The sequence below is a fragment of the Didymosphaeria variabile genome (assembly GCF_027946475.1).
Source record: "Didymosphaeria variabile strain IMI 356815 chromosome Unknown scaffold_8, whole genome shotgun sequence".
Classification (NCBI taxonomy): Eukaryota; Fungi; Ascomycota; class Dothideomycetes; order Pleosporales; family Didymosphaeriaceae; genus Didymosphaeria; species Didymosphaeria variabile.
The window spans coordinates 1,709,196-1,736,450 of record NW_026611627.1 but is presented as its reverse complement, the minus strand read 5'-3'; the positions used below and the strand labels follow the sequence as shown (position 1 = coordinate 1,736,450).

Genomic DNA, 27,255 nt, shown 5'->3' with positions numbered 1-27,255 from the left:
CCAGTTTCTCTTCATGTAGTTTTACGGAAGTGCTAGATTGAGCGAAATTCCATTTCTTAGCTAATGAACGACCCTAACTACAGGTATCTCGAATACAGCCACGATGGCCACTTCGAAGCCGCAACTGGGACACTCCAACTCGACAGCACAGACGGCCTCCTCCATTTCAAGGCCCACATCTGGATCGAAGACACTTCCGACGGTGGAGCCAGCCAATTCATCACGCACATCGACGGCAGGTTCTTAGATCGATATCTTCAAGAGCCGCGCCAAAGTGACATAGTCTCCTCAGACTGGCGCGGCCAGATCCATGCTTCTCCTTCGACACATGAGCGAATATACGCCTATTGCCACTGCAAAGGCGTAGAATTCTGGATTTCGCGCCCGAACGAAGCTTCTCGTAAAGCCTCATCCCCATGGCCTGATCTACTTATTGCGGACAAGACAGGCCCTTCCATGAACGCCAAGAATATCCCATGGTGGCTCCCCGCGCCCAATCGCTATCTAGCCGGCACCTGCGCGTGTCGTTCCTGCACGCGTGCTTCAGGCTTTGAAATCACCTTCTGGGCGTTCATTCCCACCGCTAACATCACGCTTGACGCGGAAGGTCATATCCCCTTCGCTCGGAGTCCCTATTGGGGAACCATCAAAACGTACCAGAGCAGGGATGATGTCACTAGGCCGTTTTGTGCTAGATGCGGCACGAGACTTTTTTATGATGGGCACAACAGGCCGAGCTTAGTAGATGTTGCAGTTGGATTGTTGGACGCGGGGAGTGGGGCAAGAGCGGAGGAGGTGTTGGCTTGGTGGCCGGGCAGGGTGAGCTTTAGGGAGTATGCGTTGAATAAGGGATTGATTAGGGCGTTGGAGGAGGGAATTAAGGAATGGGGTAAGAAGAATGAGGGACAGGAGTTTGTGGTTCCTGGTGAGGTACTGAATGCTTTCGTTGGCAGGGACTGATGAGCATAGGATGCAAAGGAAGAATGGACGCGAAGGGTCATCCAAAATCATACAGTGTCACACGCAATTTATCAGCTCATTCAACGTTGTATTCGTACAGTTCTTACACAGCCTCTGTATCAACAAGCGGCAATGCATGACCAACATCATATCTTGCTCGTGGAAACCCTGCCCCACCTAATAAATCATCCAAATCTTATTGTCCGAACGCCCAAGTAGGTAAGGTCTCGCTTCTTATACCCCTCCTCTCACGCTCGCTCTTCGCTTCCATCATCTCTCTAAATACCAAATACGGCAGATATCCTACTTTAGGCCTATCATGTGGCCTGGTTCTAAGATACCTAAACAGTAGATCGTTTAGGATAGAGCAGTACCCCAGCGCCGGATTGATTCTCACGCTCGTCCTACTCGCCGGAGTCCCTCTAAGCGTCGCAAGACAATGGATAGATAAGGCGAGCGAATACACATCGCTAGTGTCAGAGTATCTTGGTTCTTCTGGCGCCGCAAACGGGCGCGTCCACGCCGTCATTAGGGGAGACTGGCGATCACTCGCCATCAAGCTACTACCAAAATCTCCAAGGACAACGGTCGGGTACTGCGTCTCCTGGTGTCTACGCGTGAGAAACAAATTCGCAGGCTTGATGTCCCGATGAAGTATAATATCCCAACCTTCTCGTCGCTGGTCAATCGGACGACCCTCCCTCGCAGCACGTGAGGACTTCTGGCCTGTTTGTAGATAGCACAAAGCGGTGCTCATATCCCACAATACTTTCCATAAGAAACCTTCAGGCAGCCGAACCCCCTTTCTTCCAAATCGTTCAATCATCTCATCTAGACTGCCCAACTCACAATACGTCATGTAGATGCTCCCATATCCTCGGCAAATTGGGTTTAGGTCAGCGAAGTAGGCTTTTATAATGTGAGGGTGCCGGCACGTAGTCATGGCGCGGGCTTCGCGGGTGGCGTGACCGGAGCGGATGGCGCGAAGGGAAACGCGCTTTTCAATATACAGTTTGTTGTTGCGGCGGTGGCGGACGAGAACGACTCCTTGATTGAAGCCGCCATCGCCCTCGGCGGAGAGATGACGGACGGTCATGAAGTCGGAGCGCGAGAGCGAGTGGGAATGAGGGTGGGAATGAGAGTGGGAATTGCCCATGTCTATACCTTAGCCTGCTTGGGTTGAAGGCGAAGAAACTGCTGTGGGTGATGCATGCACGAGTGGGTGCGTTCGATGAAAGAGTTGTTTTATTAAGCAATGTCAAGTGTTATGTATTGAGGAGATAGGTAAGCTATAATGTCCAGTGCGAGTGCACGTTGTGATAAAAGAACGTATCACTCCACATGTTAACATAGAGGTGGTGGATGTACAATGTATGCACGCACATGCCAACCTCATGCCGTTAAGATTGGGACTAACAGTGACTTGGTAATGCATTAACAACGACCTGGATAAACAAGTCATGGACCACACCACACTAGGAACAGTCAAGGATCCGTTATGTACCAGACATTGCCAACCCAACCCTCATAGTACAGTCGTATCGTCATTATCCCCTAGCCAGCCGATTAGGCTTCGACCAACCTAAAAGATGACCAACCTATGAATGACCAACCAAACGCCAATACCATGCCAGTCAGAATATGAGACAACGAGTTCGGAGACAACGAGTTCGGAGAGCAGATACCTAATGTCTCGATATTCTCGCAGGCGCCACAATGGTATCATCCTCATCCCCATCTTCATCAAGTTCACTAGCCAATAGACTGTTCACAATATCGTCCTCTGTGATCGGGTTCGCTACGTCATCCATGTCAACTTCGTCATCTTCTTCAAGGTCTAAGGGCATCCTCGTAGACTCTCCTTGCATGCCAGCCATCATGGTATCTTCTTCTTCTTCCGCTCCCTCTTCTGCAGGTGCAGTCTCTGGGATCTCCGTAGCCTCTGGGGTGACCGTCGCTGCGCCACTTTCCGCAGCCTGTGTGACAGTCTCAACATCACCCATTCTCTTCGTAAGGTTAACTTCAAGCTTGGTGAGATAATTTCGCTGCGTCGCATCCGTGCCGAGTTTGCTTTCCACGGCCTCATTAACAAGACACAGGAGCGTGCTGAGTTTCTCTTCATTGGGAGCGGGACCAGTTGGCGCAATACAAGCCTTTGTGAGCAGAGTGAGCACAGGTTTGCGCTCATCTCTACTGCAATTGCGGGTAAGTGCATACTCCAGGGTCTCAGTAGCAAGCCAAATATGCGGCTCTTCTGCCTCTAAGTTCGTGGAAGATTTTCCGTCAAGGCCCATTTGTGTTTGATTGACGACCTTGCGACCATCTGTCCAATCAGCAAGATGTGCAGTAATGACCGGCCAACCGACCATATCGTCATCATCCTCATCCATGTCTTCCTTCATCTGACAAAGCTTGCCGATGATTTGCACCGAGATCTGGGCCATCAAGAGTGCGTTTGTGAGTTTGGAGTGGCAGAATGTGGGGAGGAAATAGCTCAGCGCTTGCCGGACTCCTGGTTGCTGTGCCGTTTCTGGGTTGAAGTAGGCCAGGGTTAAGTCCTTCAAAATGTGGGCTGTCTCTTCCCGTGGAAGCAGATCGAACAAAAGGAGCTTCGCGGCTGCTGTGCAGGCGATCAGGCAGATGTTGTTGTTGTCCGATTTCAAGCCTTTAAGAAGGACACTTTTTGTGAGCTTCTTGACGAGTTCGCTAGGTTTCGGCTCGTCTCCCTCTTCTGCTGGTTCGGCCTTCAGAAGCGATTTGTGTTGCCAAACAATATCGACCAACCCTTGGATAACAATTTCTTTGAGCGCGTCGTGCCCTTTGGCAAAGCAATGGAGGAATAACTCGATGTTGTTTCTCGCAAGATCCTAAGTAGAAACAATCAGAATACGCATAGGGCAGATGTTGAGCAGACATACCTCACTAAGAATAGACCCTAATGCTAGACATAAGAGGCCGCGCTCTCTGATCATAGCCTCTTGCCCACGAACAGCCGGAATGATGAGAGTGTTCAAGATAGTCGCTAAAGACTGGTCTGAAAAATCACTCTCAACGACGGTTTGCAGCATGCATTGAGCAATGTCCAGACACTTTAGATAGACATTTATCTCAGTATTGCGCTGCCTTTCCTCTTCCTCGGGATTCAACTCTTTCACGGCCTTGGCCTTTTTCGGTCTGGCTTCACCGGTGTCGCTCTCGACGTCAGATTGGGCAGAATGAAAACTCTCATCATCATCCACGTCGTCACCTGTGACGATGGCGTCATCAGCCATGAGAGTATCCTTCACTTCGGCAATAGCTTCGACGATGAGCTGACAGAAGTCGGCCTCGGTATCGCAGCAGACGCGTAAAACCTGGATACTTACCTTGGTACACCCGTCCGGGAGATCAGGTCGGGACAGAGCTTGACGCACCATATTCATCATTTGGTTTCGTCCAACAGGGTCGCTATAATCAAGGCTGAGAGCGATGTGGAGGAGTTGCTGCACCGTAAATTCTTTGTCGCTCGTGTCCTCCTGTAACTTTATCACCTCGGAATCATCTTCTGGAAGTTCCGAGTCGTAGAAGAGCTGGATGGATTTGAAAAGTGCGTTAAGGTGTTCCAAAACAATATTGGCGAAATGAGGCGTGTCAGGGAACTTGTCTTCCAGATCTTGTTTCAATCGGATATCAGTGATCTCATTGAGACTGTTGCAATAATCCATCAGACTGCGTGCCAAGAACGCATATTGCGGATCCAACTTCTGTTTCCAAAAGTTGTGATCGAACGTGACGAAGTCGCGATAGTCTGTGCGTATTTCCCAAAATTGTTGCATGGCATCATGTGCGATGCCCTCGTCATCTCCATAGTCGACGACATTGATACGCTCGAGTAGCTCCCTCACAGCCTCCAAGCTGGGTGGGGCGGGCTCGCCCGGCTTTTTCTCTTCCTCTGGACGAATATCATACGTACGAGCGCAGTCTTCGAGCCACTTTTCGGCGAATACACGTGCAGCAGCCTTCCGCACGAGATCGTCTCGGTCGCGCAAGCCCCATCGTATGAGTTTTTCTCGCTCAACAAGTCGCATATAGCGGAAATCTGCTAGGCTTGGGAGGACTTTGCGGTAGACTATGCGCCTGACCATCGGATCCATATCTCTAGCACGTTCAAAGACGTACCTCATTGTCTCTTTGTTTGGTTCTATATTGTGGAGTATTGCACGTCGGACTTCGGCGCTCGGGTCGTTCTGCATCATGTCGAGAAGCTTTTCCATGATGTTGCTGGCGATATCTTCATCGTCTTCATCGTCTTCCTCGTCGTCTTCATCTTCGTCGGTCTTCACAAAATGACTGAGGCCCAGCACAGCCTGCACGCGAACCGATGTTTCCTTGTGCCGAGACAATTTTTTGAAATAGACCCTTAGCAAGCCATATAGATCAACGTCGAGAGCAGGCAACTGCCCGACGATATGTGCAAGGGCTTGTGTGGCTCGAAAGTGGACAATCTTATTCTGTACGGGGTTGCCGTCTCCGGGAAAGAGGATGCCGGATAGCGTCCGGATGATCTGCTCGATGAGACGGCTGGTGGGTGTTTCGGGCGTTTCTGTCACATCATCACCGTCTGGCTGGAAGATCTGGCGGTCTAGGTACTGTTAGCACATGGCCGACAACCATCACCCACGGTGAACTTGCCCTTCTCAGAAGCGTTCTTCAAGAACATGCCCAGGAATTTGATTACGCGATCCCCCTCTTGTATACCTTTCTTGACGTTGAGTATTCTTAACACGCAGCGTACGACCTCGTTGTTAAAATCCTGCTCGTCGAACTGTTCCTCTTGTTGTGCCTTCTTCTTCTTGCTTTCAGGCTGCTCAAAGGAGCATCGTTCCTGGACCTTGCGCAACATGGTCTGTAGCTTCCGCTGGGTTGCGGTCGTGTTCTGGGCATCGTTGAATATTTGTACTATTTCGGTGCGTATGGACGTTTCGGGCCCCTCGTCCGGTATCTCTACGTTGGCTGCAGAGCTGCGTCCTCTGCCGGCGGATTTGCGCGTCGTTGTCGTCGCGGTCGAGGAGCGAGCTGAGCGCGTCGAGCGCGTCGATGTTCGTCCTGGCATCGTGTATGTCGGCGTGTCTTGCTCGCGGTGGTGGGATGCGTTGTTTGTTTACGACTGAACTGGATGCGGATAAGCGCGTTGCGGAGTTGTAGGCACGTGACGGCGACGACAGGCGCGAGTCATGCAATTGCGCAATCGGCGCCTTGAGTCGCGGCAGACAAAGCTCTCTGACCTTGCTGGACAACGCCTCTTGCTCAACGCATTGCAAGCTTGACTTTCGTGCACCATGTTCAGGACCGCGCCGCGCCGCTTCGCAGCTTCGCTGTGGCGGAGCGCAGAGAGCCTGTCACAATTGGAGGCCGGCTACCAGACCGGCATCAACATCTCCAAAGCACAAGGCATTGGCCAGCGGGGCTTCATCGATGGCACGTTGAATTACCCATTCTCTAATAGATCTCTCTAATATACGCTAGCAATTGGAAAGACGCCGCTCATCCGTCTCAAGCGTCTCTCAGAGGAGACAGGCTGCAATGTCCTAGGCAAGGCGGAATTTCAGAATCCTGGTGGCAGTGTGAAAGACCGTGCCGCCCTCTACGTCGTGGAGAATGCCGAAAACCTGGGGTTACTGAAGCCTGGCGGCACCGTCATTGAGGGAACCGCAGGCAACACCGGCATCGGCCTCGCACACGTCTGCCGTTCGAAGGGTTATAAGCTGGTCATATACATGCCCAATACGCAGTCGCAAGGCAAGATCGACTTGCTGAGACTGTTGGGTGCTGAGGTGTACCCGGTACCTGCTGTCGCGTTCGACAACCCACAGAATTACAACCACCAGGCCAAGAGGCATGCAGAGAGCCTGGACAACGCTGTGTGGACGAACCAGTTCGATAACGTCGCGAATCGGCAGGCGCACATCGAGACTACCGGCCCAGAGATCTGGTATCAGACGGAGGGCAAGGTTGATGCATTTACCTGTGCGACAGGCACCGGAGGATCACTCGCGGGCGTCACCCGGTACCTAAAAGAGAAGAGCGACGGAAGAGTGAAAAGCTTCCTTGCTGATCCTCCAGGGTCCGTCCTACACTCATACATCCAAAGTGGAGGCAAGCTTGCAGAGCGGGCCGGAGGCTCGATAACAGAGGGAATTGGTCAAGGGCGTGTCACGGACAACCTGAAGCCTGACATTGAGCTTTTGGATGGCTCGCTGCACATTAGCGATGAGAAGACCATCGAGATGGTCTACCGATGTTTGGACGAAGAGGGTCTTTACCTGGGCGCCAGCTCGTGCCTGAACGTCGTCGCAGCAAAGGAGGTCGCGGAGAAGCTCGGGAAGGGCTCCACTGTCGTCACACTACTTTGCGATGGCGCCTATCGCTACGCAGACCGACTCTTCTCTAAGAAGTGGCTCGAAGAGAAAAAGCTTCTCGGCGCGATACCTCAGCACCTCACCAAGTACATCGTCCTACCGTAAAAAGCGATATAACTGCCAATACAATTTGGAGTACTGTTCAATTACGATTCTATCAGCGTCTGTGTCTATATCATCGGGTTCCCGCTGGCGAATCCATTGACCACAGCGGTCATCAATTGATTCGCAATAGCTGTTTGAGGCGGTACACGCAACCCGCCCTCCTTGTATTCCGATCCAGCCTCTTCTCCCAAGCCACTCGTACCCACCCTCAGCGCTTCTCTCAGCTCTTCGGCAGTGAACCACTTCGCATCTTCCAGTTCCGCGTCATGTCCGAGGTGAATGTCTTCCCCTCCTGGGATGGCCTGGCCGATCGCACCAATCATCAAATTCGCAGGATATGGCCATGGTTGAGTCGAATGGATTACCACACGCCCGAGATGGACTCCGCTCTCTTCCCACACTTCGCGACGCACGGCTTCTTCCACAGATTCAGCAGGCTCAAGGAAGCCGGCAAGCGTGCTGTACCAGTACGGTGGCCAGCGCTTCTGGCGACCAAGTAGCATGCGCTGACCGTCTGCGGAAACGACTGCCATGATGACAGTGGGGTCCGTTCGAGGAAAGCACAAATTTGAGATACCGGTTCTGGTTGCGCAGGGCGGTCGCTCCGGGTTCTGCACAGCGGGCGCAATGTCTTTCGGCGGGCAAGTTCGCTTGAAACCTGCATTAATTGAGAGCGTGGGGTATCCGCAGGCGGCGCAGTATGGATTCCTCGCGTTCCAGTCAAGCAGGTGTCGTGCTTCGGCATAAATTGCAGCTGTGCGATTGTCAGCCGATGTTCCGTCTCTTGACACAAGATCAACCAACCTTCCTGCGCAGGCAAGCTCAAATGCATCCGCCCCTTGCTGAACTCCTTTCCATTCGCCGTCACTTTGTTGATCAGCTTCTCACACTCCTCCGTCACACTGCCTTTTGGCGTGACATCGACCGCGAACCAAGGTACGCCCTTGTAATGTTCTTTGTACACCAGACCCTCGGACCTCTCATCCAGTCCCAGAAATATTATCTGGGGGACATAAACACTCGAGTTGTACTCCGCAATCGTATCCTCTTCGGTTCTAGAGAATGGGTCTACGCCGACGATAGAGGTGACATCGGCGAAGCTAGCTGTCGCTATGGATGTGGACGAGTTAACGAGAGGTTCGAGTTTGTTGAACAGCAGGACTTTAGTGGTGGGGTGTCGGATTGCTTGAGAGAGGAAGGCGTGGTCTGGGCGGAGGAAGGATACGCGGTTTAGAGGGGAGCCTTTGTTCGGTTTCAATTAAACATTGCACAACGGTCGACTTTGAGAGGCATACCAGAGAAGTAGTTCGCAATCTCCTTACCAAACTTCCTCGAAAGCATACTGTCGACCTCAGGATGCGCTGGCTCTGGCAGGTCGGGCTGCGGCAGAGGCATGTCGTTGGTGGGAGACTTTAAAGACCGAGGCCGTAGGTACGAAGCAATACAACGAAAATATACAAACAATTTCAAGTCACGGTAAAAAAAGGAAGCTTAAGACTAAACTCCCGAGGTAACTTCGTAAGTTATCCTGACGCCATAGCCATAGCGTGCCCCGCGATTAGAAATGAACTATGCTGCACAGATGTGCTTTCGTTCCGATTTCGGAAAAGCTCCCCGGGCAGGGTGCGACGTAGCTTATCTCCGGCCTGCAGACAACATCCACGACAACGCCAGCACACAACCATAGCGAGCTGTGGGACCAAGGTCGCTTTACAAGAAACACCACAACACTATGCGATAGCGCTCAGCAGCCATGAGTCGCTTCTACGTACGTGTCTCTCCCTTGCCCTTTCTCCAATTATCGCATCACATTACAGTTTGAACACTTGTAGCTCAATACACACTCTAATGACACACAGATCGACGACTCGTCCTCCCCAACCTCCCCTACCCGCGCCTCCTCAGACTCAGACAGTGACACCGATCTGCCATACCCAGCGCCCCTCGAACGCTCCGTCTTCCTACAACCTGATTTCACCCCGCAAACCTACCTATCCACCCTGCACAACCGCCACCAAACTCTTGAAGACCTACGCTCCGAGCTACGCTCCCGCTCCGCACTCCTCTCCCGCGAACTGCTCGACCTGGTAAACACCCACTACACGGATTTCTTGACGCTAGGCGCGAGTTTAAAAGGCGGGGATGAGCGCGTGGAGGAGGTGAGGGTGGGGTTGTTGGGGTTTAGGAAGGAGGTTGGTCAGTTGGGCGGAACAGTGGGGAGAGGGAGGAAGAGGTGGAGAGGCTGGTGAGGGAGAGGGAAGAAACGAGGAGGAAGATTGCGGTTGGGAGGCAGCTTGTGGGGTATGAGGAGGGGTTGAGGGGGTTGGAAGAGGGCCTGGTTATTGAGGCTGCCACTGGTGCGAGTGACACTAGTGATGAAGAGGAGGACGACGATTATGATGGAGACGAGGATGAGGACAAAGGTGTGGTGGGTGGGGTTTCGATTGCGAAGCTAAGACGGCACGTGCTGCAGTGGAGGGTAGTACGGGAGGCAGAGAAGAAACTGGGTGAGCATCCGTTCGTGGCTGCGCAGGCGCCGCGGATGAGTAAGGTGCGGAATACGCTGTTGCTGGATTTGAGCACGGCGTTGCAGCAGGCAAAGGCAGTGAAGGTGTCGGGAAGGGTCATGGGTATCATGAAGGTCTATGCGGAGATGGGGGAGGAGGGCGAGGCGGTGAAGGTGCTCAAGGGCTTGAAGGCGTGAATGATAAGATACCCAATATGAACAGCATGGACAATTATATAGCATGGCACTCAGGCCAGGAAAGCATGGTATTGTACATTGTTTGTACATCTAGTCACAGTATACAAAAATTGGATGGTGCAAAATTCCAGAGGTTGAAGCTACAATGGCCCCGACAATTCTCTCGGCGCGACCGAATTCGCGCCCTTGAATTCGCCATTCAGCGTGAAACCCGGCGAATTTGTCGAGCTGAGAACGACCTCGTGTATCTCCTTCGTGGGACCCACCAATCGCGCAATATCCTTCTTCACCGAGTCCATGAATGTCTTGATATTCGTCTGCATCGCCTCAGGCGTGAAACCCAGCTGCCCAATTGCCAATCTAACCACAGCATCTCTTTCCCTATATTCACTTCCGCTCACCATATCCCTCACCATCGCTCCAACAGCTGCAACATTGCTAACCACCGTGCCCGTCTTCGTCGAAGGCATCAGCCTCTTGGGACCCAACACTTTTCCCAGCCCAGCCTTGTTCAGCTTCTGCAGACTGTCGAGGTAGCATATACACCGGTCGAAGTTGATGATGCCATCCTTGACCTGTGCGAAGATCTCATCTTCGCCAACGAGCGAGGCGCCCTGGGCGCGGGCTTCGGCGGCGGCTTTAGAGTCTGGCGGCGCGATTACGCAGATGCGCAAATCGGTCTTGACAGGGTGCGGGAGGCGTAAGCGATTTCGAATTGCAGGGCCATTTTTGAGCGTGCGAAAGCGAACGTGCATTTCGTATTTGGAGGACGTTGGGTTGCGGCCGACTTCGAAGGCGCGGATGTAGCTGTTACGCATGGTGAGCATTGGCTGCTGGATAGACATATAATGTGGACGCGGACGTACTGCATCGCATCTAGCAAAGAGAATTGGTCCGCTTTCCGGAGGTCATGTTGGATGAAGTGCTTGCGCGCCTTCTTCTTGCTGTCGTGGGTCTTCGTCGTTTTACATCGCTTAGTAGTCTGGTGCAGCGGAAGCGAGATTAATTGAGGTAATGACCGTCGTGCAGGCGTTATTGAGTGACCGGTTATTCTGCTCAAGGAAAGCGGAAAGGAGCGTGGGTGCGCCATTAGAGCTGGGATGGTTGTCATCCAGTGCGACGAACTTTCCAGAGGGTGTCGGAGGTTCGGGAGTGCCAAGATATCACTAGCGTCGGTCACGTTACTTCGATATCGAGGTCACCCACGTGCCATCAAACACGCCCGTTCATTCTAGTTCAAGCTGTTCAAGGCCTATCGCCGGTTTTCTGTGCATCCATGCACATTCCCAAGGGGCCTGTTACCAACGACGGACGGCTGGTCTCGATTAAGCAGTATTGTATCGAGCGTCACTATCTTCGGAAAAAGTCTGTACGCTGATTCCATATCATTCACAATGAAAATCGCTGATATAAGTGAGAATACCGAACTTTTTGAGTATCTGCTGGTATGCAGCCACACGATCACTAAGCCAGCATTGGAGCCAAATCCTGTTCTCCCGTGTCTGCTTCCATTTTAGGGGGCGGGATGTATTCCTCGTGCAGCTCAATTTCTCACGAAAGAGGGACTCACAATGTTCGTGAAGATTACGTGACATCGTGACAACATCTGTGTATTGTGTCCTGGAACGCAAACGACGCCCGGAAACTCTTGGCACTGATTTCGATCAACAAAACTCTAGACCATTACTTCGGCCACTATAATTTTGTCGAGAGTGCAGGCCACACTAAGACATTGCCAAATTCAGAAGTCTCGGGCCATCACGGATTCTTTGCTTCCCGAAGTAGGTAATGTAGGATCGAACGGTTTGTTCTGCTCTGTTTGCTCGGTCTGGGGGAAATCGGCACCCTTAAACAGGCCCAACGGCTCGGCCCTTACGAAGGGAAAATACTTTACGGTCGAGACGATTCTAATCCCTTTCCATTGCATACGACAACGAGCCTACCTCGTCTTGTGTCTTCGTGACTAAACATACATCGCAAACTCCATCACAGGCCGGGAGCAGTACAAGTCACGATGTTGGGGCGTTTTGAACCGCAGTATTCGCAAAGGATCATCCGTTAGTATTGCCACTCAAGGTACGATGCTCATGTTACTGGCTCACATTGACTGAAGAGTTCCGCGCGAGACGTCAGCTTCGTACACCGACTGTACGGTTCTGGATCAGGTATCAGCATATCAACGCAAACTTCTGCCAACGTCGAGCAACTTGAACAATCAATTGGTGGATTAATCCATCTCAAAAGGTTCGCAGGAGCATACACAGGAAGTGGCTTGTGCAGTATAAGCTTCCTTCTCGTACAGACGAAAACTACGACCAGTTGCCTCGCAGCATCTTACACCGAGCTGAACATGCCACGGAAAAGCCCGCGTCGAGGTGTTGTCGCGCGGGCCACGTGTAACCCCAACGGGAAAAGCGTGAACGAGAAGCCTATCAAAAAGATGACTTCGAGGCTTCGCTTACAAGTTCCCTGTCGACGGGATCCTACAGCGGCACGACGGACGGGCGGGAAGCAGGGCCCAGGCGATGCTTCCCCGTTCCCGGTCTAGAACTCTGCTTGCGGGATCGGCCGAACGACAGAAGACCTTGATCACAATTACCATCAAGGTCATAGGACATTGCGCCGGCTTCGAAAGGTACAAAAACACGCGAGTGAATACTAAAGCGCTAAAAAGAGCTCCCGAAAACATGTGATAGAGCCGAACGTATGATTCTACAGCAAGGATAGCTCGGCTGGTACAAATCATTTCTCGCAGACATGCTCAGCCGTGGTCATGCCGTTAGTGCGTTATCAATGCAGCCTCAACGTCTTGGCCTCGACATGTCCTGGAATCTATTCACCAGAACAAGTGTAGTACGAACTTTGAACATCCTCTAGTCTTGTTGGGGTGTAGAAGTACGAAAGATTCAGGTTCATACTGAGAACAACTGGTATTTAAAGAGCCGAGTCGTGCTAACACCCTCGAATATCAATCACATCTCAAGTCATTCATAAATACCAAACTCACCACACTGTACAATCCAAAATGTACTTCAACAGTCTCGCCCTTCTCGGCCTCAGCGCCACCACTCTCGCCCTCCCCTCTACCACCCGTCGTGCCTGCACCTCCTTCCGCACCGTCTCGGACCCAGGCTTTTACGCCTCCGCCTCCATCCCCACCGCCGACTTCCCAGACGACCCCTCTTACTTCGAGAACCAAATCCTCGAGTTCCAGCCCACCATCTCCTCCTCTAGCAGCCAATGCACTCTCTTCGGCAACTTCGAGCGCGACTTTCCTGTCCACGTGTCCGGCAATGCCGCCACCAAGCTCAACGTATACCAGCGCCACAGCAGCACCGATAAGAAGCTTATTGGGAGTTTCAACGCGCTTGAATTGGATGCCAGCGGGAAGACGACGGATATCACAAGCAGTCCGATCGCGACATTTAAGTGTAGTGAGGGGACTGTTTTTGAGTTCCAGTTGGCGCTGAGTAAGGCGGGGGATTGGGCAAGCATTGCGTTTGAAGAGGATGCAGATAGTGGATTTTCACTGTTGGCTTGTTGATGCATGACGATGGTAGCTTCGGGTGCTGGTGGAACTCCAAGAGTTCTCAGGTCATAGATACGGACAATGTTGTTATAGTAAGCTGTAGACTTCAATGTCATATGCCAAATTTCCATAATCATTATACCTCACGTGGCATGGTAGGGAGTAAAATGCTGAGGGGTAAAATCGCGCCAGTTCTAGTATAGGAGACGCTTGAGTTAGGCTTGTGTCGCTACATTCATGGCCACCTTTACCTCAGTTTCAATCTTATCGTCTATGCATCCAGTCTATAAACAAAGTTGCTCCAAATTTCAACAAAATTGATCATTCTCGGCTCTAAGATTTGTGCCTGATCAACGTGAAATCGTTGGGTTGACGCAATCGACCGCATAAGCAGAAGCTTTTCATGCCCTAGGGTGCATACCAGAAGGAGATTTTCGGGGGTTCCCGTGGCTGGTAACGTAAATGCTTCGAAAAATGCATTAGACAGTAGCTTTAGCAGTGCAAACACCGATGATCGAAGTGGGCAATGTGTACCGTAGTCTTCGGACGGAAGCTCAGACGCCCATGGATCTATCCTGTTAATACTTCGGAGTTTCAGATCTATATGGCAGAAGGGTATCAAGCACAGCGAGTGGGTTGCCGTAATTGAAACGCTTCTACGATTTTGTAAAGTACCAATCGCTGATCTGGGATTGAGTGGTCCCAGACAAGGACTCCAGGAAAACGATAGCTATAGCTGCAACGGAGTAGTGATACTTCAAATGGTGCCTACCTGGGTCGAAAGGGTACTGTGACCTGCAAGAACTGTCGTACGGATTGAGACCTTCTTCGCTTGGAAGACTCCAGACCTTGGTTTCAAGTGAAGCAGGTCCTCAGCGCTAACGATCTTCAATTTGAAGAAGCCAATGACTTGCATTGAGGCCTTTCTGCATCGCCTCCTTACGACAAAAATGTGAAGATTTTATATTCAAAGGCTTCGCGTAGCTGAGATGAACCAGGTACCATCACAGATCGCCTTCTGTTCCAGGCCCAATGCCTGGAGGTAGTTCGTCTATATATGGGATCGGCGCGCATGATTAAAACCGCTTTTGGACAATATTGATGATAGATGGCGGGTTTGGTAGGGAATGCCGGCGCGTCATAGAGATCTCTCATGAAAGTGCGGCACTCGGCGGCTCTCATCCATGTGAGATCAATCAGAGTGTTCACTCCCAGTGTGAATCTCCTCGTCTCTTGACTGATCTATTAGTGAGTGTACATAAGCGCTACATTAATAGAGTCGTGACCCGCCGAAAACTAGACTCGAAGTTCAGGATGTAGGCCCCGTCGCGGATGAAGTAATAGCTATCACTCATGTCCAGAAGCTCTTGCGAAAGTTCAACAAGTCCCGCGGCGTATGGGCTACGGATGGTGAAATCAGGGGACGCAAAAGAAGATGCCATAATGAATTTGCGTGATGAGAAAGATACATTTCAATCTTGACTGGTGCCATATGGATCGTCATAGTGCTGCAGGCAGCCATCGTCAGAAACCTCAAGCTGGTCGGCTCTCAATAACTTCTCACTTCGCCGCAAGTTGTATGATGCTTTCGATATTTGGATGTTCACTCGATTGTTAGCAGCTTTCAGTGACCAAAACTGCCGCCTCACCGGCGATTAACACTATCCATCCGCAAAAAAACCACATGAACCATCACAACACCTTCGCAAACCCTAGCTATCTTTTCACCGACAAACCATGCATATCATCACCATCCCGAATCCTGATTGTTCATCAGCGCCTGCTCAAATGCCTTACGAGCTGTGCAGCTCACCATTTCGCCCAATGCACCCTATAGCCCCCTTCCTCAGCGTTGTAATGCTTCGCCCTCGTCCATGCACCTATGCACCCAGCCCAGGCAAGTACAACAGTAAGATTGATACCGACAAACAGGAGCGGGTTCTTGGGGGCGCGTCGAATGAGGGAGTCGACCATCGTGATCTCCACACAGAAAGTCCAACAAAAGGCCGAGCAGTGGTTCAAAGTATAATCTCAGGGGTCATATTCGCGAAGCTGCAGGCGCACCCGACATGGTGAGTCGCGGCTGTTGAGGAAGGGGAAGGTAGAGCTGTTGTCCGAAAGGGGTAAATTGGAGTACAAGAGTCATGACGTCACTTGCGCAACGCCTAATATGCAGGCGCTCAAGCTCGCCACTTTGTATATGTACTATGTAGTAACACAAGGACCATTCGAGGAAAACCAGAGTCTTGGGGTACACTTCATACTGCACAGTAATTGTTGTGAGTATCGCACAAGCCATCACTATGAATAAGTGAGCATTCGTGTAATTCGAAGTCATACTGGTCTTTTATTTTTACAATGTGCTTCAGGATGCCGCAGCAAGAAACCAGGTCCTCTGTTACAGAAGCCATATTCCGTCCCATGCAAATGCAGAAAGCGATTGCATACGACCATTACCTCCAAAGTCAATGCCGCTCTGACCGGAAAATGCTGAAATGTCGTTGCACCATCCACAGAAATCCCTCAAGCGCATGCGAATTCCGTGATGGCCTCCAGCCTCAATTCTTTCCCCTCTTCACAACTGTAACCATGGGCTCCTTCTTCACCTTGATCGTCTTCTTCGATGCCGCCTTGGGGGCCGTTTTGGCCTTCTTCCTAGCTGGCAACGTATTTGCCCCCCCTTTGGCCTTTCCCTTTGATATCGCCGGGCTCTCGCTCTCTCGCTTCCTCCCCCTACCCCTCTTGTTCGGCGTCGACTCATCGCTTGTATCGTCCTCTTCGTCTTCTCCAGTGGCCTTTTCCCCACCAATCTTTCCATCCTTGCCATCCTTGCTCTTCTTCAACCCCTTATCACTCCGCTCCTTCCGCATCATCTGCGGACCCTCCACAAACCCGTGCTCCTCAAGATAGTAAATAAGATCCAGGGCAACGTCGCAGAACTCCTGCACCCCGCGGATAAGCTTGTAGCTCGGCTTCAGTGTCTCCTCAGCCATTCCAACGCGCCAGCGGTCAATGATCGCGAAGAAGATTTCGTCTTTGGTGGCATCAAGCGCCTCAGTGTCATTCTTCTTCTTCGATGAACTGGACGTCTTGGCCTCCAGGTCACCAACTTCGTACGCGGTGTATGCCTCCAGCACCATGGTGGCGATAGTGTGGAAATTCAGCAGTGCGATCATAGGCTGTGGGTCCGGGATCTCCAGGCTCTGCTGGCCCGGCATGAACAGGTGCTTGAGTAGGTGAATCTCCTGGTGTGCGTGGTCGGGAGTAAGTATGAGCTTTTCACGGGGCATGCCGGGGAGATTGACGCGAACTTCCGGGAAGTCCTCTTTGGTCTTCATGGGGATGATTTCGACGTGATATTGAGGGAGCCTGAAGGATATCTCGTCCAATGATGCTGGTTCTGCAGCGGCTTGGGGCTGGGGAACTGGTAATGCGCGCCGGATGGCGGACGGTCCGGCAGGAGAGCCGGCAGGAGGAAGCTGAATGGGGAGACTGAGAGCGGATGCTATCACTTCAGCATCGGGCTCCTGTGTAGGACTGCGGGTGTCAACGTCCATGTTCTGGATCTGCTCTTTCTCTTGTACTCCGGCGGCCTGCTCCTCCTCATTCTCTTCGTCACTCTCTTCTTCGTCCTTATCCTCGCTCGGCCCTTGCTCTTCCTCATCCTGATACTCCGACTGCGAATCGCTGCCAGCTCGGATGACTGGTCGCTTACGCTGTGCAGAGCCACCTCCCGCTTGCCTGCGATACATTAGAGGTATATCCTCTTCCGAGTCAGAGTCTTCCGAGTCTCCTGACTCAGATGGAAGGTACTCATCCATCTCCTCGACGGGATCCACGAGATAATCCTCCTCATGCTTGCGCTTCGCAGGTATCTGAGCACGCGGCTGGCCCTGACGTGAGGGCTGCTCGGACACACCATGCCCATGCATGGACTGATCTGGCATCGGCCACCCATGCACAGTAGGGAAAGATGCTGAGCCGTAGGAATAGTCCGAGATACCTGGTGCAAGTTGAGACGTATAGGGCTGCCTCCCGTGCGGATTGGGCATCGTGTTGCGGAACGAAGGTTGAGGTGAAGGCGGGAATCGCCCCATCGGACGCGGTGCAAACACGTCTGCATACCTAAGCGCAGTACCTTGGTCGACATGCTGATGCGGTTGCTGGGAATCAGTCTCCCACTTTCGATCATCCCAAGGAGCTGGTTCGTACAGACCACGCGAGAGACCACCGCGGTGAGTGTTCTCCAAGCGCGCCGCATTCTGATGGGAGCTCTGTTCATCGTGTATACCAGACGAGATCTTCCGCTCGGAGACCATCTCATTACGACCTGCCTCTTCACCTCGCAAACCTGCCTGAAGCTCCGTCGATCGAGCCACATGTAGTTGTGCGTCTTGCAAGTTCGTACCCCCAGCTCCCTCTTGGTAATACTCCATAGTTTCTTCGAGCATGTTGTTGGGAGTTCCTTCACGTTTGACGCGGTGCTGGTTATCTGCACCATTTCGATTGCCGAAATGGGCGCTCATCTGCTGCATGAAATTGGTGTCGCTGCTAGGATCAGAGGGAGGCTCGTCATGAGCGGTTGAGAGATCGAGCTGTTCTCCGTGACCATGTTTGTCGCTGGGTAGCGGAGAAGATGGAAGTGGTCGTTCGACAGGGGGTAGAGCATTCGCTTGCTTTCCGCTTCCAGGCTTGTTACTCATGTCCGAGTGTTGGGCGACCGTAGACTTGCCGGAGTGCAAGTCTATTATATGCTCTTCTTCAGCGAGCTCCGTCTTGGTATGCGGATGGCCTTCAGTTTGATGCTCGCGGTGGGATTGATCAGATGGTTGCTCTTCCGACGCATCCTCTTTCCGGATCAGCGGCGCATTATCAACCAAACGCTCACGGTGTGTCAGATCCGTGGTCTTGCCCTGCTCCTGAGAATGCGACTGCTCTCCGCGCTTGCCATTTCCAACACCATCACCAAGTCGGCTTGCGCAGGAGCCTAGCTTGTCACTCGCGTCGGCTATCATCGCACCAGCTGCTGAAGTCTCCCGATCTCCGCCCTCCATAATCCGACCGATTTCGTGACGAGCCCCCAGCTCTTGCTGCACGTTGTGCTCTTGTTCCACGCTCTCAACCACGTCGTCCACCCCATCACCACTAGGCCCGAATGTCGCGTCCATATCTGCCTGTCCGTCATTTGAAAGCGCACTGATCGTATATGCGCTCGCCCGCTCGTCCTGCTCCAGCTCGGTCTTAGTGGCGGGGTTGGACGCTGGAGACATGTCGCTGGTAGATTCTGCAAGCGGAGCGCTGTTGTTGAAGGGCCACAGTTTGGAAAAGACGGGCATAGGGAAACCGCGCTTTTTGTTTCCGTGCTAGCTCTTTTGTGGTTTTAGTTGAAAATATCTGTGAATAAAGAAGGGGGAAGGAGCAGAAGCGTCGGTAAAATTGGGGCGGTCTGTTTATATGCTTAAAACTTAGCGCGAGCTTTTCTCTAGAGTAAGGTAAAAGCCTAGAGCTCTCTCTTACTTGCTGTCATACTTTCTGCGATAGGACAGCTTGCACTAGACTGGGATAGCCCTCTGTGAAGCGTACTTTCGCAATGAAGTCGGGAATAGAAGTTCACATGAGCCCCAAACAGGGCGCAAAGGTGATAGACGCTTTTCAGCGTAGACATGTGGCCTAACATGTGTGTGCTTCAAAGCTTGATGGCGTGGGTGCGGTCAGAGATCGGTCGGATCCAGGGATTTTAATCGAACGATGTGCATCCGACTATGGTAGATCTGAAGATGGATTAGCAATCCCTCGCGAGTGATTATACGATTGATGCTCATACCTTACATGTTGCTAAACGCCTGAGGAGCTCGAGGTATAACTTGACCGATGAGCAGCCAACCACAGCTAAATCGAAGACAGATCAGCACTAGTTCTAGAATATCCATCTAATTATGCGTACATTCGTGACGTACCAATGTACACCCTTATGATTTTGAATGTGTGGACTAGAGAAGGACCACCTTTGCCGCGAACGAAAGAATAGTCTTTCTGTTTTATGTAATCAACAAGAACTTCGAGATATGCGTTGTTGATGTCTTTGTTGAGCCAGCACTCAGCATGGCCATTGAGCATCTATGGGAATAGGCTTTTGACTTTTGTGGAGTCAGAGTCGTGCTAAACAGCTTGACCAACACCTATCTTGAACTAGTACATTGTCGAATGGCGCAGCTCATTACCTGAGAATCGCTGAATGACAGCTTGTTTGTACAGTGTTTGCACCTGGACTTGTCGATCGTTTCGGTAACCTAGGTTATCCCAGGACGAGTAATGCAGTACCCAAGCTCTGTCGACATAGTACTGCAAGACCAACATCGCTTCGAGGTAATTCTTCCTTTGATTTTCCCGTGATTCCCACGCCTATCACCTCCCCTCCACCTCCTCTACCAACTTCCTCACAAACCCCTCAAACACCGGCGCCAAACTACAATCCCGATACTTGTCCACCAACAACCCCTCCTTATCCTCCACGCCCTCTTCCCTCTCCACCAACACCCTCCCCTCCACCACGGTTCCCTTCGGATACCTCGGCCTAACCCCCTCCTCGATTAACATGACAAACGCCGGATCAATCGGTACGCTCCCCAGAAACGGGACCCCAAACTCCTGCGCCATAACCTGCCCGCCCCCCTTGCTGAACACGTTACAGCATTCGCTGCAATTGGGACATACAAAGCCCGCCATATTTTCCACGACGCCGAGGACGCGCACGCCCGTCTTAGCGCAGAAGTTTAGCTCTTTCTTGACGTCGGAGATGGCGATGGCTTGGGGCGTTGTTACGACGACGGCGCCAGCGAGTTGTGTGGTATGAGCGGTTTGTTTGAGGAGGGTCTCGAGGAGGGAGATGTGCTCGTCGGAGGTGCCGGGGGGTGTATCCACGAGGAGGAAGTCTAGCTCTGGCCAGAGAACGTCGGTGAGGAATTGGCGAACCATGGCTGTCTTCTTGGGGCCACGCCAGATGACGGCGTCGCCGCGATTGCTGAGGATGAAGCCCAAGCTCATGCATGATAACGGGCCGGCGTGCTGTTCCGACTCTTGTTTTGCTCCGTTCGCAGCTCGGCCTTGTGCGCCCGTGTCCCCGTACGTTTGTTTTGAAGATAGTGTCTGCTTCCCATGCACCTCAACAGGTATCCATCCACCCGGGGCCTGCCTCACTCTGCTCTCTTCAATGCCAAAGAATCTTGGTACACTTGGACCAGTAAGATCAACGTCCAGTACGCCTACTGACTTGCCCTGCAAGCTCAGCGCAAGCGCAAGCTGCGTCGTAATGCTGGATTTACCAACACCGCCCTTGCCCGACAGCACAAGCACAATGTGGCGAATGTTCTCGAGTGGCATGACGATTGTGGTTCGGACAGGTGAGCGGGCTCAGCCCGGGTCGGTGTATACGTCGATCTTGAAGGGTGTGTGCGAGGGGCGTAATAGCATGGTGTTGTGATGTTCTTCGTGATTTCAAATCGGGAGAAAAGTGGCGGGCGGGCGCGGACACCGGAGCTTTTGGCGGGGCTGTTGCCCCTCCATCTGACAACGAGCTTCACATCACACCAAAAAGAGAGCTATGGTAATAGCAGACGTAACATTATCGCAGAGCGCTATCATAAAGAAATATACAGCTTGATAATTTTCCACTGCTTCGATCTCGGGTTCCTCTGAAAAGAAATGCCGTCGGTAGGAAATGATAACAATATCCCATCACAAATCACACAAAGGCACATTCCACGCTGTTCCACCTACAGCACCTCACCCAGTCTCGGCTTTCCACCCTTCCAGTCGTCCCTCTCGTAGTATCTGAAGACCAGGTCATAGCCATCCAGATCGTGCACGATGCGATCAACCCTTTTGTAGCCCTTGATTGCATCCATGTTCTTGCTCTTCTTGGCTGTCTTCGCACCCGAAGAGGCGTCTTCAGAAGGCTTCGCCTCAAAGAGCGTAACACTGAAGCGTCCTGGCCTGAAGATACCAACGACATGGTCGACAATGTCCGAGGTCTCGCGGCCAGTCTGGTGCGCAGGGACGTTGGTCTCGAACGAGGCATAAGAGCACTGCGGCTCAGGCGTCACGTGCACGGTGAAGTAGTGCGTGGCATCGGAGCCCTTCTTGGTACCTACAGGAGCGCCACCTGGAGCTGGAATGACGCCATTGGCAGAGAAGCCGCAGGGTGTGAAGAGGTACGCGTCAATGCGAGCATCGGGGTACTTTGAGGTAGGGTAAACATCGGCCAGGCCACAGGTCTCAGAGACGACAGTTCCCAGAGTGTGGCCCTCGGTGGTCAGCTCCTCTGGGAACGTAAGAGGGTCATCCTCATCCGAATTGAAGCCAGAATGATCAGAAGAGGTTTGCTCGAAAACATCGAAAGACGAGTCCGTGTGGTTGGTGTTGAGAATGGTGGAACCGCCCAGACTCTCGGGATGCTCTTCTGGGATAGATCCAAGAGATTGAATAGCATTCTTACGAGCCTCACGAGTTTTCTGGAGATAACGACCTTCCGCGACCGCACTCGCGTCCTCGAGATAGAACTGACGGGCGTTCTTCTCGTCGAGGTCAGTCATGAGAATCTCCAGCGTCTCGTCTTCTTCTTCGTCCGTCATAGTCTCGGGAAGTAGCTTCTGAGGGTAGCTCATGACCTTGGTCTCCGTCTCAACGATCTCTCGGTCCGGACTGGGAGGTGGAGTCAAAGTCGTATCAGGACCAGTAATGTAGAGGTACCAGTGCTCGCCGTTCATCTTGCCAATCATATAAGCACTGCCACCCTGGAATCGCTGGTCCAAGTAAGCGACTTCATCACGCCAGCTGCGGTGAGGTCCACGCTGCTCGTCCGGAAAGAGAAAATTCTTCCTGCTGTAGAAGACGCGGTAGGGTGTGGCAGCGGCAGCGATACCCTTGGTGGGCTGAGGAGCTACATGCGGAAAGCCCGCCTCTAGAGCGGCGATCTCCAAAAGGCGAGGCAAACCCCAAAGCAGGGTCGTCGTGCCACAAGTTTTCAGCACTACCTTATGCGGGAATACGAAGAAGCTCGACTCGGAGAGGAGGTATGCATCGACATGCTCGGATTCGATAACGGAAAGGACCTTGCAGTTGACAAGATCAAGCATCTCCTTCCATACTTCAGCGGACACCTTCTTGAGACCGAGCGGACCGGCCTGACCAGGCAGGTCGGTGGCAGAACCGCTGAACCATACTTCTAGGAGTTTCTCGGGCCCTGAATTCCTTAGCAACAGTGCCATGATAGACTAGGTAGGAAGGTAGCCGTACCCTCAAAAGCATTAGTAGAGTCAAGGTCAATGGTAGCTTCCTTGTTGATAGTCAAGTGGGGAGTGCCGATGTGCGACGACGGAGACGCAGTGTAGTGCTTGGGGATATCAACAGTAGCGACCATGTCTTGTTCCATCGACGTGCAAGCACACTGTTCGGCTAGTATCGGTGTATGGCTTGATCTTCAGCAGAAAGCAGTCGACTGGCTTATTGGCGGTGAAGCACAATCTGCCGCTCAGACAAGCAATGCGGTGCTCGTCTGAGAAGAGAAGGCCCACGGGCGGGAAAGTCTATGGGGGCTGGCGGCTGCCAGCTACAATGGTCGGGTGGTGATGGAAACGTCCGAAAGGGCGTTAGGGAGGGCGGGCGGAGAGGGGGATGAAAGAGGCTTTGCGCCGGGAAATGTTGTCAGGCGGTTGTAGTCCTCGCGCGACTAGATTCCGATACCCTGGGGAAGTATCGGGTCCAGCAGACGAGAGGATCTGCTCGTTGGGTTCAAGAGGTGGGAGTTGAAGGACGGGGAGTAAAACGTGTTATCGGGGCCTTTGTTATAGTTAGTATGATTTCAGAGATTGTTTTCCGTCAAACAGTCGTGCCTGCTGAAAGCGTCGCGTGGGTCGGGCTCACTTTGCGGGCTTGGAAAGGAATCGCACGAGGTCTTCTTGGGGCATGAAAACCGGTGGTGGCGAGTCAAGAAGTGGGCTGCGGGCTGCGGGCTGCTAGAGCCTAGGCAGTATTATTGCGCGTACGGAGTAGGTTTGCCAGCTTGAAGACTGCGAAGTGGTGTCGCGGGCGTGGGCAATGGGTGCTGAAGCGGACGGTCAACTGGGCATCAGTGAGCGGTCTGCATGTAGAAAAGTGGCGGGCAGCATGCGAACACTGTGGAGAGTGTTGCATTCATCGAAAGTACTTACAGTTGATGATTGTGACAAGCTCCCGGTGATGTTGCTGGTCGTGGCAAGTGTCTGTGAGTGATGTTGGGGGTGAGGTCGAATTTTCGCGCAGGCAGGTGCGTCTGCTGAGCGATATTTTGCTACTACCAACTACGTAACCGACACCGACTCTGCACGGAGCGGACAGCGCAGACCGCCAAGGCAGTTAGCCGCAGACAGGCCAGGAACTATCCAAACCGCCCCGCCATACTTTGGGCTGCGATGCCGGGACATGGTTCGATTGCGCAAGTTTGCTGGCTTTGTGATGTTCTCAGTCTCCACGGGTATTCTCAGCTCCTACTGTGCGCCAATGCTTTTCGTGCCAGGATCCTCGATTACGTGACATGGGAGAAGAGCACAAGTGTATAAATAGTAGTACTATACATGCATACACAGAATAATATGAAGGTACCCAACGACGCTGTTCCTTGTCGATAGCTGCGTGGTCATTCGCGTTGTCGCTACCTAGGCAAACACTTTGGAGGGTCACTGCACCTCTGCGCTTGTGTTCGTTCGATGGGATGGATCTGGTTCCTTCCATGCGCAGCCGGAGCTTGTTTCTTCTTGTTCCTCAGGGTGCACAACTCTCCGGTCGATCCTGCATCGCTCTACTACTCGTACTAGGGTACAAGTCGCTAGCGCCCACGGCTCAAGCCGTCGTCATCTTATAGTGTGATACAAGCACACATATTGTCACTAGTCGCACGAACCAGTCCATGACGGTATTATTTGAACTTTGGCATGATAACGCTGGCTGAACGGTCGTAAAGCGGTCGAAGGCATGGCGGGTGCGACTTGTCGCAAGAAAAGCTTACAACGCATTAGGTGCTCTATTTCTTGAGCTTGTATTCTTGTGTCTGCCCTTTGGTATGTACCCGCCTCATGATACTGACTCTTGTTCTCGTCGCCGCGTCTTTGATAGTTTCTGGCATGTCTCTCGTCGATCCTACCGTACTGCCGATGCGCCGCGTGCACATGCATATCCATCCTGCGTCCCGCCCACCGGCACTACTGCATCGCTACCACTTCTCAACCCTCCCTTTGCATATCAATTTCTCTGCTAATGGTGCTTCCGGCGCATATACCTGCCATATGCACCATAGCCAACATCCCATATACCTATAGCAGCTTTCCACGGCTTTTATCTTGTGCCCACGACGGCATTGCCTAAGCGGGAAGGTTGGATGTGGCCCTGAAAGCCGCTCCTCCATGCGATTGAAAGTACTCGCGCATGTCGAGAACAAGCAGGTCTGGCGCTTCCCACGCCGGAAGCGCAGCGGTCCTTTGATGTCGCTTCACCCAAGCGATATTCCATGTCGCGCTTCCCCACATGAGCGGCGTGGCTTTGTCGTGCTTGTTGCTATCTTGCGCGCGAAAGGAACTAATGCCGAGGGGCACCGGGCAGTGCGATGTGGAAAACGGGCATGTCGGCGTGGTTTCAAGTTGCGCCCGCCTCAGCCAGCGAAGGGAAGCTTCCTAAATGTAAAATCCAAAAGTTAGTGAATTGCACATCCTTAAGCATGCATGTCGCGCTGCTTTGTGTACGTAGTCTCTTCAAGCGGAGAGCAAGGGTACGTACCGGTCCAGGTAACCATTGCACTACGTGGTATAGAGTCAGCTCATATGCGTTCACTTCATACTTGAAATGTACGTACTCATTGTCCAATTAAGTACTTCCGTAGCCGACCATGAGTATGCTCTTGAGTTCGCTTCGCTCTCCCGCGGATTTGACGATTGTTCTCTTCCTTGAGCGGGGACCGAAGATCGGAATGCAGTTTCCACCGACGAGCGATCGTGATGGGAGTCCTGTTGCTCTAGTTCAATGGGAGACAGAAAGGGTGAACGCGATCGTGACGTGACTGGTTCTAGGGAAGGAGGTGCCTGGGTATGTATCACATCGAGCAAACTAGCGAGAAGTCCAACCGGGGAGTCGCAGAATGAGAATGCGAGAGTTTGGGGTCGATAAGTATAGAGACCCGAAAGTGTAGGGCCCAATGGCCCATAGAACCTTTGGGGACTTTTGATCAAAGATTGATCTGTTGAATCCTGTCTGGAAGCATCATGGACCTCAGAAGGGACATATCCGAAACTTAGCGAGGTTACGCTAGCTTTTGTGATTTTTGCGAGTTGATACTTCAGGAAGGAGACAGGGCTTTGATGTAATGTCGGCTCTGCAAAGGTGGGATTTGCTGTGTGAACAGAAATGCAGCTTTGTGGGTGGTTCAACGCTAGTGCTCGACAGATATTAAAGCCCCTATGTCATGGTCAGTGGTCAACGGTACTATCGTCATCGGCTTACACGCTTACCATCCGGTGCCATGGACAACGTAGCGATCGTAGCCCAACCGCTTCATGAGCTTGCTGAACGCTTTTGCAGTCTCTTCCAAGCCAAAGGTTTCAGACGAGCTCGCATCACTAAAGCCGAATCCCGGTATGCTGGGAGCGACGACATCGAAGGCCTGTTGTGCGCCATCTCCAAAACTTGGTAGCGACTGAGGATTCGTGAGCGCATCGATGATCTTCTGGACCTCTATGAACGAGGAAGGCCAGGTATGGCAGAAGAGAAGTGGGATAGCATGCCGATGTGTTGAACGCTTGTGCACAAAGTGGATGCGCAGGGACTGGACTTGGTCTTCGTTGTCGAGTGATGGCAGTTTGATGGTAGTGCGGTACTGAGGGAGCGAAGTGTTGAGGCGCGCCTCTTCAGCCCGCCACTGGTAGCTCTCCAGCCTATATGTGAGTCAGTATAAGCTCATGGAAGGCGCGGCCAGGCCTGAGATGGTGCGCGTGAACGCGATATGTTTGAGTTCAACATAGGAGAGGACATGGAGCTTCCAAATCCGACTCGTCGCCTGACAAGTGGGTGTTGTGAAGTGAGGAGGAGGAGCCTAGTGGGGTGGGAGTGAGTCGTGCTGGCGGTATGTCGTCTCGAAGCAGGGAAGCCACGATCATCCCGGATGCAGAAAAGCCGCGACCGTGTCCGTTCTCACACTTTATCCCATTTCTACTCGCGAACATGAAAAGCAATTGATTGCAAGCCGTTTACTCACCAGTAATCCAACAGAGGTTCTCTGCAAAAGTTAGTCCCCTCTTGACATTTCTTCTCAGGTGCACCTATACTCACAGCACAGCTTTCGGCGTGCCCAAGTCCCACCGTCTCTGCTCCGGCAACTCCAGCTCCCTCGGCAAACGCGTCAATTCCAGTTTTTTCTTTGTCAATTCAAGGTATTTGGAAGACACCTGGATGCCCATGTCAGCACGTCAAGGTTTTTTGAGTCTGATCTGACCTCAGATAAAACACTTGAAGGAAGAGACATACATGCATCGAATACG

The 27,255-nt window shown here is 52.3% G+C and overlaps 10 protein-coding genes across 10 annotated transcripts; 3 read left to right on the top strand and 7 right to left on the bottom strand.

Moving 5' to 3' along the window:
- Positions 1–2,645: 2,645 nt before the first annotated feature.
- On the bottom strand, positions 2,646–6,052 carry YCG1 (chromosome condensation complex Condensin, subunit G; the record flags this gene model as incomplete). The annotated part of the gene is made up of 3 exons (XM_056219551.1): positions 2,646–3,827; positions 3,879–5,581; positions 5,617–6,052. 3 exons carry the CDS (start codon positions 6,050–6,052, stop codon positions 2,646–2,648), a joined length of 3,321 nt encoding a protein of 1,106 aa, XP_056066678.1.
- Positions 6,053–6,278: 226 nt separating this feature from the next.
- Positions 6,279–7,463, top strand: CYS17 (Cysteine synthase 1; the record flags this gene model as incomplete). The annotated part of the gene is made up of 2 exons (XM_056219550.1): positions 6,279–6,417; positions 6,466–7,463. The coding sequence occupies 2 exons, from the start codon at positions 6,279–6,281 to the stop codon at positions 7,461–7,463; spliced, it is 1,137 nt and encodes a 378-aa protein (XP_056066677.1).
- Positions 7,464–7,528: 65 nt separating this feature from the next.
- NPY1 (NADH pyrophosphatase) lies at positions 7,529–8,858 on the bottom strand (the record flags this gene model as incomplete). The annotated part of the gene is made up of 3 exons (XM_056219549.1): positions 7,529–8,217; positions 8,268–8,705; positions 8,759–8,858. The coding sequence occupies 3 exons, from the start codon at positions 8,856–8,858 to the stop codon at positions 7,529–7,531; spliced, it is 1,227 nt and encodes a 408-aa protein (XP_056066676.1).
- A 358-nt stretch (positions 8,859–9,216) lies between these two features.
- N0V89_010808 (uncharacterized protein) lies at positions 9,217–10,167 on the top strand (the record flags this gene model as incomplete). The annotated part of the gene is made up of 3 exons (XM_056219548.1): positions 9,217–9,231; positions 9,323–9,655; positions 9,685–10,167. 3 exons carry the CDS (start codon positions 9,217–9,219, stop codon positions 10,165–10,167), a joined length of 831 nt encoding a protein of 276 aa, XP_056066675.1.
- A 140-nt stretch (positions 10,168–10,307) lies between these two features.
- N0V89_010807 (uncharacterized protein) lies at positions 10,308–11,038 on the bottom strand (the record flags this gene model as incomplete). The annotated part of the gene is made up of 2 exons (XM_056219547.1): positions 10,308–10,974; positions 11,034–11,038. The coding sequence occupies 2 exons, from the start codon at positions 11,036–11,038 to the stop codon at positions 10,308–10,310; spliced, it is 672 nt and encodes a 223-aa protein (XP_056066674.1).
- A 2,154-nt stretch (positions 11,039–13,192) lies between these two features.
- On the top strand, positions 13,193–13,711 carry N0V89_010806 (uncharacterized protein; the record flags this gene model as incomplete). Its single annotated transcript, XM_056219546.1, has 1 exon — positions 13,193–13,711. One exon carries the CDS (start codon positions 13,193–13,195, stop codon positions 13,709–13,711), a length of 519 nt encoding a protein of 172 aa, XP_056066673.1.
- A 2,543-nt stretch (positions 13,712–16,254) lies between these two features.
- N0V89_010805 (uncharacterized protein) lies at positions 16,255–19,452 on the bottom strand (the record flags this gene model as incomplete). The annotated part of the gene is made up of 2 exons (XM_056219545.1): positions 16,255–19,059; positions 19,444–19,452. The coding sequence occupies 2 exons, from the start codon at positions 19,450–19,452 to the stop codon at positions 16,255–16,257; spliced, it is 2,814 nt and encodes a 937-aa protein (XP_056066672.1).
- A 649-nt stretch (positions 19,453–20,101) lies between these two features.
- Positions 20,102–21,076, bottom strand: CFD1 (cytosolic Fe-S cluster assembly factor cfd1; the record flags this gene model as incomplete). Its single annotated transcript, XM_056219544.1, has 1 exon — positions 20,102–21,076. One exon carries the CDS (start codon positions 21,074–21,076, stop codon positions 20,102–20,104), a length of 975 nt encoding a protein of 324 aa, XP_056066671.1.
- A 392-nt stretch (positions 21,077–21,468) lies between these two features.
- On the bottom strand, positions 21,469–23,114 carry SPE2 (spermidine resistance protein; the record flags this gene model as incomplete). Its single annotated transcript, XM_056219543.1, has 2 exons — positions 21,469–22,937; positions 22,991–23,114. 2 exons carry the CDS (start codon positions 23,112–23,114, stop codon positions 21,469–21,471), a joined length of 1,593 nt encoding a protein of 530 aa, XP_056066670.1.
- A 3,111-nt stretch (positions 23,115–26,225) lies between these two features.
- N0V89_010802 (uncharacterized protein) lies at positions 26,226–27,174 on the bottom strand (the record flags this gene model as incomplete). Its single annotated transcript, XM_056219542.1, has 3 exons — positions 26,226–26,652; positions 26,973–26,993; positions 27,047–27,174. The coding sequence occupies 3 exons, from the start codon at positions 27,172–27,174 to the stop codon at positions 26,226–26,228; spliced, it is 576 nt and encodes a 191-aa protein (XP_056066669.1).
- Between the last annotated feature and the right edge of the window lie 81 nt (positions 27,175–27,255).